Source organism: Solea senegalensis, unplaced genomic scaffold (assembly GCF_019176455.1).
Source record: "Solea senegalensis isolate Sse05_10M unplaced genomic scaffold, IFAPA_SoseM_1 scf7180000016069, whole genome shotgun sequence".
Taxonomy (NCBI): Eukaryota; Metazoa; Chordata; class Actinopteri; order Pleuronectiformes; family Soleidae; genus Solea; species Solea senegalensis.
Genome location: NW_025321575.1, coordinates 21252 through 31608, shown reverse-complemented (window position 1 = coordinate 31608; position 10357 = coordinate 21252). Strand labels below are relative to the sequence as shown.

The 10357-nt window shown below is 37.8% G+C and overlaps 1 protein-coding gene across 2 annotated transcripts; it reads right to left on the bottom strand.

Moving 5' to 3' along the window:
- Positions 1 to 2293: 2293 nt before the first annotated feature.
- On the bottom strand, positions 2294 to 9763 carry rab27a (RAB27A, member RAS oncogene family). 2 transcript variants are annotated; one of them, XM_044017960.1, is made up of 6 exons: positions 9733 to 9763; positions 5634 to 5802; positions 4629 to 4714; positions 4445 to 4548; positions 4134 to 4257; positions 2294 to 3589 (listed from the first exon to the last, which is right to left on the bottom strand). In XM_044017960.1, the coding sequence occupies exons 2-6, from the start codon at positions 5784 to 5786 to the stop codon at positions 3394 to 3396; spliced, it is 663 nt and encodes a 220-aa protein (XP_043873895.1). In that variant the 5' UTR covers positions 5787 to 5802; positions 9733 to 9763; the 3' UTR covers positions 2294 to 3393. The 2 variants fall into 2 exon arrangements, with proteins under 2 accessions (XP_043873895.1, XP_043873894.1); XM_044017959.1 differs by lacking the exon at positions 9733 to 9763 and adding an exon at positions 8077 to 8172.
- Positions 9764 to 10357: the final 594 nt, after the last annotated feature.

Here is a 10357-nt window from a genome sequence, read left to right as displayed (position 1 = left end):
ATGACTTTTTGGACCGATTTTGGACGACATACTATACTATGACTTTTTGGAGGGATTTTGGATGACATACAGTAGTATGACTTTTTGGACCAATTTTGGACGATATACTATAGTATGCATTTTGGGACGGATTTCAGAGGACATACTATAGTATGACTTTTTTGGGTGATTTTGGACCACATACTGTACTATGACTTTTTTGACCACATACTGTACTATGACTTTTTTAGGTGATTTTGGACGACATACTATACTATGACTTTTTTGACCAATTTTGGACCACATACTATACTATGACTTTTTGGGTGATTTTGGACGACATACTATACTATGACTTTTTTGGGTGATTTTGGACGACATACTATGGCGTTTTTGTCTCATTTTGGACGACATACTATACTATGAAGGGCCACACGGTGGTGTAGTGGTTAGCACTCTCGCCTTGCAGCGAGAAGACCCGGGTTCGAGCCCCGGTTGGAACAAGGGCCTTTCTGCATGGAGTTTGCTTGTTCTCCCCGTGTGTGCGTGGGTTCTCTCCGGGTTCTCCGGCTTCCTCCCACTGTCCAAAAACATGCAATGTGGGGATTAGGTAAATTGGACACTCTAAATTGACCATAGGAGTGTGAGAGGGAATGGTTGTTTGTCTCTAGTTGTGTGTGGCCCTGCGATGGACTGGCGAACTGTCCAGGGTGTACCCCGCCTATTGCCCGATGTAGCTGAGATTGGCCCCCCCACGACCCTCTGGTGGAGGATAAAGCGGTTAGATGATGACTGACTATACTATTAATTTAATTAATTTTTTTTAATTTTTGACTCATTTTGGAATACATACTATAGTATGACTTTTTTGGGTGATTTTTGACGACATACTATACTATGACTTTTTTGACCAATTTTGGACCACATACTATACTATGACTTTTTTGACCAATTTTGGACCACATACTATACTATGACTTTTTTGACCAATTTTGGACCACATACTATACTATGACTTTTTTGACCAATTTTGGATGACATACTATACTATGACTTTTTTGACCGATTTGGACGACATATTTACTATGACTTTTTTAGTGATTTTGGACGACATGAATGAATGAATGAATGAATGAAACAAAAAAGTCATAGTTTAGTATGTCGTCCATAATGAGATATAAATGTGACATAACGTGATCTAAAATGAGATACTGAATCAGGCAATACATAAATAAAATGTTTATTTTTTTGACAAAATTTACATAGAAAATATGAAATATTTCAGGTTAAGCTTAACAACTATGATCAAATTATATTTAATTTTTTTGCATAGAAAGAGTGAGAAGAAAACATCATTTAATTTGTATGTGAAATTAACTAAACACAGCTCAGAAAAAGATCCTCTCAATCCCAGCGTAAAAACTAACGCTGGGATTCAGTGAAAATGTAAAAAATGTCTAATCAGCATGGTCACATTTATATTTGAAACAAACAAAGTTGTCTTGTGAGTTGATGATGGCAGTTTCCAACTGTGTCTAACAGTGTCCACCAGTGTTCAACTGTGTCCACACCCACAGAACCCATGTGGCATTTGTTGTTCAAACTAAGTTTATGTGGTAGCTCAGCTCTTTTTCCCTGAAGATCAATGTTTATTTTTATTATTAAGGCGTAAAAACACAGTGGAAAACCCTGATTCTGATGTTTGTGTGTGTGTCAATCTGTGCTGCAGCTGAAAACTAAGCTGAACACACACACACAATAACATCAGAGCTGTTACACTGTAACACTGAGTGGTGAAAAGATTATCAGTGCTGGAGTCAGGGAAGCTTGGAGCCTCAGTGCAGCTGCTGTTACTGCAGCTGCAGTCACTGACCTGTGTGCCGTGATACAGTCTCACTCGTCTCTTTCAGAACAACATTTGAGTGACAAGAATCCTACATGGATTTAAAGTCTACATACATTTTTCTAAATGTATGTAATTCAAAATTAATAAAAAAAGATATAGCACTTAGATTATTATTAAGGAGAATTTATAATTACCTTCATTATTCACTGCTGCTTTTACTCCTGTTATGGGGCTGCCGATGAATCCTTGTCTCTGCACATAATCAACTATCACTTCACTCATGTTTTACACACAAACCTGCAACAAGTACACACCACGTACAGGGCGGTGAACTGGTTTTTAACTGATACGAGAGATTCTTTTCTTATTTGTGTTCAGTAGTAGAGCGTCAGACGTATAAAAGTGGTTACATTAAGCACGGCCTCACCCAGCTTCTTTCTCTCCATCACCAAACATAGACTGCAGGCATCACAGTCAATATTTATCTGGCTCCACAAAGTCAAACAAAGGAGATTTAGTCCCTGTGAAACGACACTAAGCACACAGAGAGCAGTAAGAGTGTGTTTACAGCACGTCAGCACACGTTAACACCTGAAAATATCAGCAACTCAAGACAAGGAAACAAACACCTACTGTATAACGACAATAATGAAAAGAAGGAATGATAACAATCTGATTTACAAAGACACTGGAATCTGAACTGATTAATGTGAAACATCATTTAAACTGAGCAGGAAACAAATGAATGACATGTTTGGATTAACACTGGAAACATAATATAGTCTCTCTCTTAGTGACACACACACACACACACACACGTGAATGTCTGTCCTGAGTGATCCCGTCCTAAGTCCTCATAAGTCCTGAGGTCCACGTGTCTCAGGTCCATACCTTACCACCACAACATAAACACTGATCAATACAATCTCTTATTTCATGTTACAGCAGAGTGAGTAGTGTATCCATTCACTCGGCTCCTCCACACTATTTGTTCTCTTTGTTCTTGTAAATAGACCTGAAGACCTGAGTGTGTATGTGAATGCAGATCTGAACACATGTGGTCACAGATCAGAACACATGTGGTCATAGATCTGAACACATGTGGTCACAGATCAGAACACATGTGGTCACAGATCAGAACACATGTGGTCATAGATCTGAACACATGTGGTCACAGTCAGAACACATGTGGTCACAGATCAGAACACATGTGGTCACAGATCTGAACACATGTGGTCACAGATCTGAACACATGTGGTCACAGATCTGAACACATGTGGTCACAGATCAGAACACATGTGGTCATAGATCTGAACACATGTGGTCACAGATCAGAACACATGTGGTCATAGATCAGAACACATGTGGTCACAGATCAGAACACATGTGGTCATAGATCTGAACACATGTGGTCACAGATCAGAACACATGTGGTCACAGATCTGAACACATGTGGTCACAGATCTGAACACATGTGGTCACAGATCAGAACACATGTGGTCACAGTCAGAACACATCAGTCGTGAGTGGATCACTGAGGACGGACGTAAACACTGAACTGACTCGTTCTAACACGCACACTTGTTTCCCTCTGAGTTCTCGGACAGGTCAGAGTGGAGGGGTCCATTTGTTCGGACGGTGCCGTCGGGGATCCAGGACTTGTCCACACATCGCTCCATCCTCTTCATGATGAGGTCCAGCAGGACGTCCACAGCCTGATTCACGTTGTCCCCGTTTGCAGCACTCGTCTCAAAGTACGGGACTCTGCATGGAAGAAAAGAGAGATTATTAAAATGAACAAGTTTGCACAGATTCATAGATGTGTGACGTGAACGTGTGAATCTCCTCGGGAACAACCACAGAATCCACAATGAAACACAAACATGTGTTTTTGTCACAGTACGTGAGCTCCTGGATCAGCACTGGTTACTTTAATTCATTTAGTCTGGAGATTTTCATAAGAATAATAGAAAATACTCTTAAAAACAGTGAAACCAGAAATAAATTGGATTTCTATGATGAATGTATTGAAAGTTATCAATAAAACCCGTTTAACACTTGAGTTTATTTTAAAGTATGTCATAAAGTGCACATCCTCTACATTAATGTGTGATTTAGTGAAGGTGTGTCTGATCAGGACAGAGCAGCACAAATATTTGCTTTTGGAGGAGGAGGAGGAGGAGGAGGAGGAGCAGCAGCGGCGGCTCAGGCTGACATTCTCCTGCACGGACTTTGACAAACAATGCAGCCACTGCCTTCTTGACAAATGTTTGAGGGAGAGGTTGATGTACAGACGGATCAGACGTACCCATACTTCTCTGCCAGCTCACGAGCCTCTTCTTCACGGACTGCTCTCTGATCTGAGAGGTCACATTTGTTTCCACACAGCACGATGTCTGGATTCTCACAGTACGCGTGAATCTGTAACTGACCTGAAGAACACACACGATGCAGAGAGAAAAGTATGTAAGTAGAGGAGACTGTTACAGACAAACACAACAAATGGAACTGTCATTAACGTTATAAGATATTTGACAACAGCACACTCCTCTCCTCTCCTCTCCTCTCCTCCTTGGTTTTCAGTTTCAGAGTTTGAATCTTTTTTTTTTGACGACTTACTCATCCAGTTCCTGACGTTGAGGAAACTCTGCTCATTTGTGAGGTCGAACAGTAAAAGGAAACCCATGGCATCTCTGAAGAAGGCAGTCGTCAAACTCCGAAACCTAAAAGAATCCAGGGAAAAAAACAAACCGTTAATGGTGAATGGAAAGAATTGCGTTAAAGACAACCGTGTTTCACGTACCTCTCCTGTCCTGCTGTGTCCCACAGCTGCATGTGGATCTTCTGTCCTCTCCCTGAAGATCCATCTGCATCTCTGGACTTGTAGACCTGTGTGTGAGACACACGTTACTTCACATGAACTCCAACAAAGCTGAAGCAATGGCTCATGTCTGAAAACATGAGCCATTGCTTCAGAGTGTACTTTAGTAACATGGCCACGCCCCTCCATCCAATCTTCTTCATCATCAAATAAATAGATTTGATTGAGCAGAGCAAGCAAACGACTGCCTGTGCCTCTGCTTGTGTATCAGTTTAAAGAAAGCTGCTGCTGACAGAAGGTCAAAGGTCAAAACTCATTCATATCAATAATCCCTGACACTGAGCGACGAAGATGATTGAACAGAGGATCTATTTCCTGTGTGGAGATGAAGAGTCTTGAACGTCACCTGTGTCTGTGTCGGTAAAGTTTAATGTCTGTAGTTTTTTCTGTTCTTAAACTTTTTGTAAACAAACATGTTCTGATAATAAAGTATTATGGGATGTCCTATTTTAGGATGACGAGGTGAACGTGAAAGTTTAAAGCTGATGGTTAAGTCAGAGCAGATAAGACATTTCTAACGGTCTCCATTTGACCCAGAGCATGAACACATGAAATCATGAGAACATGAAACCATGAAAACTTGAGAACATGAAACCATGACAACGTGAAAACATGAAATTATGAGAACATAAAACCATGAGAACATGAAACCATGAACATGTTATATATAATATATATTTAATAACTGCTATAACGGTTCTTTCCTCTCTGACGGTTCTTTCTTTCTTTCTTTCTTTCTTTCTTTCCTCTCTGACGGTTCTTTCTTTCTTTCTTTCTTTCTCTCTGGTTCTTTCTTTCTTTCTTTCTTTCTTTCTCTCTCCTCTGGTTCTTTCTTTCTTTCCTTCCTCTCTGACGGTTCTTTCTCTCCTCTCTGACGGTTCTTTCTTTCCTCTCTGATGGTTCTTTCTCTCCTCTGACGGTTCTTACCACTCTCTTTTCTCTGAAGTCGATCCCCACTGTGGTGATGAACTTGGAGTTAAACTTGCCATCTGTGTATTGGTACAGGAAGCTGGTTTTTCCCACACCAGAGTCACCGAGGGCTAAGAATTTGATGAGGTAATCATAATCCCCATCAGACATGGTGAGTCCTGAACGTCTGAAACGCACAAACAAAACAAGTCAACCTTTGTACTAAATGTCACTCATTTGTCCCATTACATTTATTATATTATATTATATTACATTTATTATATTATATTATATTACATTTATTATATTATATTATATTACATTTATTATATTATATTACATTATATTACATTTATTATATTATATTACATTTATTATATTATATTACATTTATTATATTACATTATATTACATTTATTATATTATATTATATTACATTACATTTATTATATTATATTATATTATATTACATTATATTATATTACATTTATTATATTACATTATATTACATTTATTATATTATATTATATTACATTGTATTATATTATATTATATTACATTTATTATATTATATTACATTATATTACATTATATTATATTATATTACATTTATTATATTATATTATATTACATTTATTATATTATATTATATTACATTTATTATATTATATTATATTACATTTATTATATTATATTACATTATATTACATTATATTACATTTATTATATTATATTATGTTATATTATATTATATTATATTACATTTATTATATTATATTATATTACATTTATTATATTACATTATATTACATTTATTATATTATATTATATTACATTTATTATATTATATTATATTACATTATTATATTATATTATATTAAATTTTATTATATTACATTTATTATATTATATTACATTTATTATATTGTATTATATTATATTGTATTATATTATATTATATAATATAATATCATATTACATTATATTATATAATATTAAAGTTATATTTTAAATACAGGTGTACTTGCACAGCAACATCAAATAAAACAACATGAATAAATGATTAGAATTAGAAGATTTTAGCGTGAATGTTGAACTGATTCAGTGATAATGGAACGAGACGATCGATCACATGATCACAGTTTTAAATTCTTTCAAAGTAAACTCCATCCAACCTTTGACCTGCAGACATAAGCAGCTTAAGATCCATGAGAGAAAAACCTCTTTAGTCTTTTCATTCATCAGCTTTCAAAGTTTTCCATCACAGCTCATAAACTGTGAGCCTCATTCTTAAAAAGTAAAATAATAACTTTATTTTGAATAATATACTTGTTAGTTTTTTCAAACATTGATTCCTAATCTTATCAGCGATTAAAGCTCTTCTGAATCTCTGTGAGCTTGTTTTCAACTCTATGAAGCTCTACTCTAAGTAAGACCAGCAGCAGCTGCGGTGGTGAGTAAAAGTACCACATCAACGTTTCTACTGCACAATGAGTGAGTTTTTATTTTATTTGAATCTTCTATAAGTATTAGAGGTAATTGCCAAGAGGCAACGCGGTGGTGTAGTGGTTAGCACTCTAGCCTTTGCAGCAGGAAGACCCAGGTTTGTGCCCCGGTCAGAACAAGGTCTTTCTGCAGGAGGTCACATGTTCTCCTCGTGTGTGCGTGGGTTTCCTCCCACAGTCCAAAATCATGCGATATGGGGATGAGGTCAATGAGACACTTTGGACGGTTGTTTGTCCCTGTGATCTGTCCATCTGTCCAGGGAGTGAGCGCCCCCTGTGACCCTGAAGTGAAGTGTATCAGTGTAATGGTGTACTTTTACTTCATCATAACCTGAGACTACTGTATATTTGTACACTGCCACTTCTTTAAAGGTTGTATTTCAAACATGATTATTAGTGGTTTATGAAGAGAGAGCTGGACGTGACTCTTTTCTACTTTGATTAAAAGAATGAGACGAAGGCTGACGCTCACTGGAAATGACCATGAGTCAAAGTGTTGGTCGGTGAAATGCACATTCCTCACATGCGTGCCTTTAAATCAACATGTGAGCAGCAAGAATGTGAAAAAGCTCCACACTCACAACTTCCTGCTTCTGTTCCACTTTTTCACACTTTTGTCTCAAGTTCAGGACAAAAAAAACACTGATCAACCAAACTATGATTCAAACAGAGACATCTGTCTTTATGTTCCATGTCCGTAAAAATGACTTAAAATAACATCGGTGATTTAAACTTCACACATTTTAATAACAGCTTTGGATGAATAATCACATTAAAATGACATATTTCATAAATGACCTTCATTTTTCACAACTCTCACACAAACACTGAGTCCACTCGAGTAAAAATAGCAATAGAGCAAACCACACAGAGGCAAATCATTTCAATGTTTCTATCGCTCAAATTACAAGGGAATTGAATATTTATAAAGTTGATTTATATTATATTGTCCTCACCTGCCCTCACCTGTCTTCTGGACGTCCTCATGAGACATTAAGTGACCTCATGTCTCTGCAGTCAAACCTAAATCCTCTCCATGCGTCACACCTTCTGCTGATTTCTATCTTAATAAATAAAAAGGTTGTGAAGGTTCATCTCATTTACAGGTGAACAGAATAAAGCACCTCATGTTTCAGTAAAGATTGACACCTGTCACTCATCTGAACCGAGCAGCTGCAGAGCATCACGTTCAGACCACTGCTGATAAATCACTCACTCTCCACAGGACGTCCAGAGAGACAGAGACGAGTGAGACACAAAACAGAGACATCTATTCAACCAACCAACCAACCAACCAATCAACCAATCAACCAACCAGCTCTAAAATGATTCAGTTTAAAACAGAGCAAATAACTTGACTTCCAAAGAGAATTTCATTTAAATGTAAAAAGTGTGTTTTAATGTCAGGAATAAATTAACAGATGAATTCAAGCATTAAAGTTCATGAATATAAGGCTGAAGAAGAGCAGGTTAACGTTGACAACTTTATATAAATACTGTAAATATGTCAATATTTGGTGAGGAGATCTAAGTGTAAACTTGTGTGAGGCTGCAGATCCTCGTCATCATGGTTTCATATCTGTGATGACGTGGCATCAATTAGGTCGTCCTGAGGAAGGTTGTGGTATCAGGTGTGTTCTGTCAGTCGGTCGGTCGGTCAGTCGGTCGGTCGGTCAGTCTGTCAGTCAGTCGGTCAGTCTGTCTGTCTGTCTTCCTCTGTATTGCTAACATTTCCTCTCTTTCCTGTTTAACTTAAGTTTAATCGAGAGAAAAGCAAATGTCCTCTAAAAGGTCAGAGATGCTCATGGATTCACTCATTCACCCAGACACACAAGTGTGGATCTGTTCTGGTGCAGTGAGTGGACCTGGTAACTGTGACACCGGGTCCAAATGACCACTGATGGAACTCAGCAGGCCCCTGACCCCTGACCCCTGACACATCTCTCACACACACACGTGTCACACACACGCACACACACACGCGCACACACACACACACACACAGGAGCAGTTCCTCAGACAAGTCCAGACTTTGAACAAGCCCAGAGTGAGGAAAAGGGGTGGAACACGATCGTCATCATGATTATAACAACAATCATAATAACAATAATAATAATAATTAAAAAAAAGATAATTACTTTTAAATACTAACAAGCATCTGGTCTGACTGCCCAGCAACAACGTATCTGTTGTCAAGAGACGACAACAAACAAACAAACAAACAAACAAACAAAGGGATTAAGTGAAACAAACAGGAAGTCTAATGACCTAAACTGATGGTCACGTGACCTCAGAGGACACAAACAATCCAAACATTTACATTTTCCATGAAGATTAAAGTCAACGTCAGCTTCCTGTGATCGACGTGAAGCAACAACGTGTGTGTGTGTGTGTGTGTGTGTGTGTTACTGGGCAAAACAGACAGACAAAAAAAGTTTTGAGCTCTGTCCTAAGAAATAAAGACACTTTCTGTGTGTGTGTGTGTGTGTGTGTGTGTGTAGTAAAGTCTCAGTAAATGTCTCCAGTGTCTCTCGTGTCTCTCGTGTCCTGACAGAAGCTACAACCTGGTTCTGACATTTCCTCAAAACACAGAGTGAACAGCTCGTACTCACCAGTAGCGTCGATAACACCGCTGCTGCTGCTGCTGCTGCTGCTGAAGACACTGCTGCTGCTGCTACTGCTGCTGCTGCTGCTGCTGGTGTCGTAGTTAGAACACTTTTACTGTATGATAAATAATTACAAATACACGAGGACGGTAGCTTATCCGTGGTCTGTGTGTGTGTGTGAGAGAGAGAAACAGCTCCTCCTCCTCAGTCCACGGAGTGTTCACTCACTCACTCACTCACTCTCTCACTGTGTGGAAACAGAGATTACAACACTCGCCACAGACGCAACTTTACTTCTTTATCAAAGTACAAAAACTTTGTTACTGTTACATATGTGTACTTTGTTATTTATATTATATACTTACTTTACTTTATACTACACTTTTCACACGCTGTAACTTATACACACACACACACACACATACAGAGTAAAGTAAAAGGTCTTAGACCAACATTAGATTTGTTGCTTTATCAATGCTATAATAATTATTTTACATCTAGAAAAGAATGTCCAGAGTGTGTGACGTTTACACAGTTACACTTGAACAACACAGCCTGACTGTTAATCCTGGAATTTAGGATATTTAACACACAGTTATATACACTGGAAAATAAAAAATAAAAATGTATA

Bases quoted from the DNA above. Each gene is read 5' to 3' on its own strand.
- rab27a (XM_044017959.1), bottom strand. From the start codon at position 8,114: ATGTCTCATGAGGACGTCCAGAAGACAGGTGAGGGCAG. The intron at 5,803-8,076 runs GTGAGGACAATA...TGTGCGTTTCAG, and splicing joins CAGAAGACAGGTGAGGGCAG to ACGTTCAGGACTCACCATGT. The intron at 3,590-4,133 runs GTACGTCTGATC...TCTTCCATGCAG, and splicing joins GAGCTGGCAGAGAAGTATGG to AGTCCCGTACTTTGAGACGA.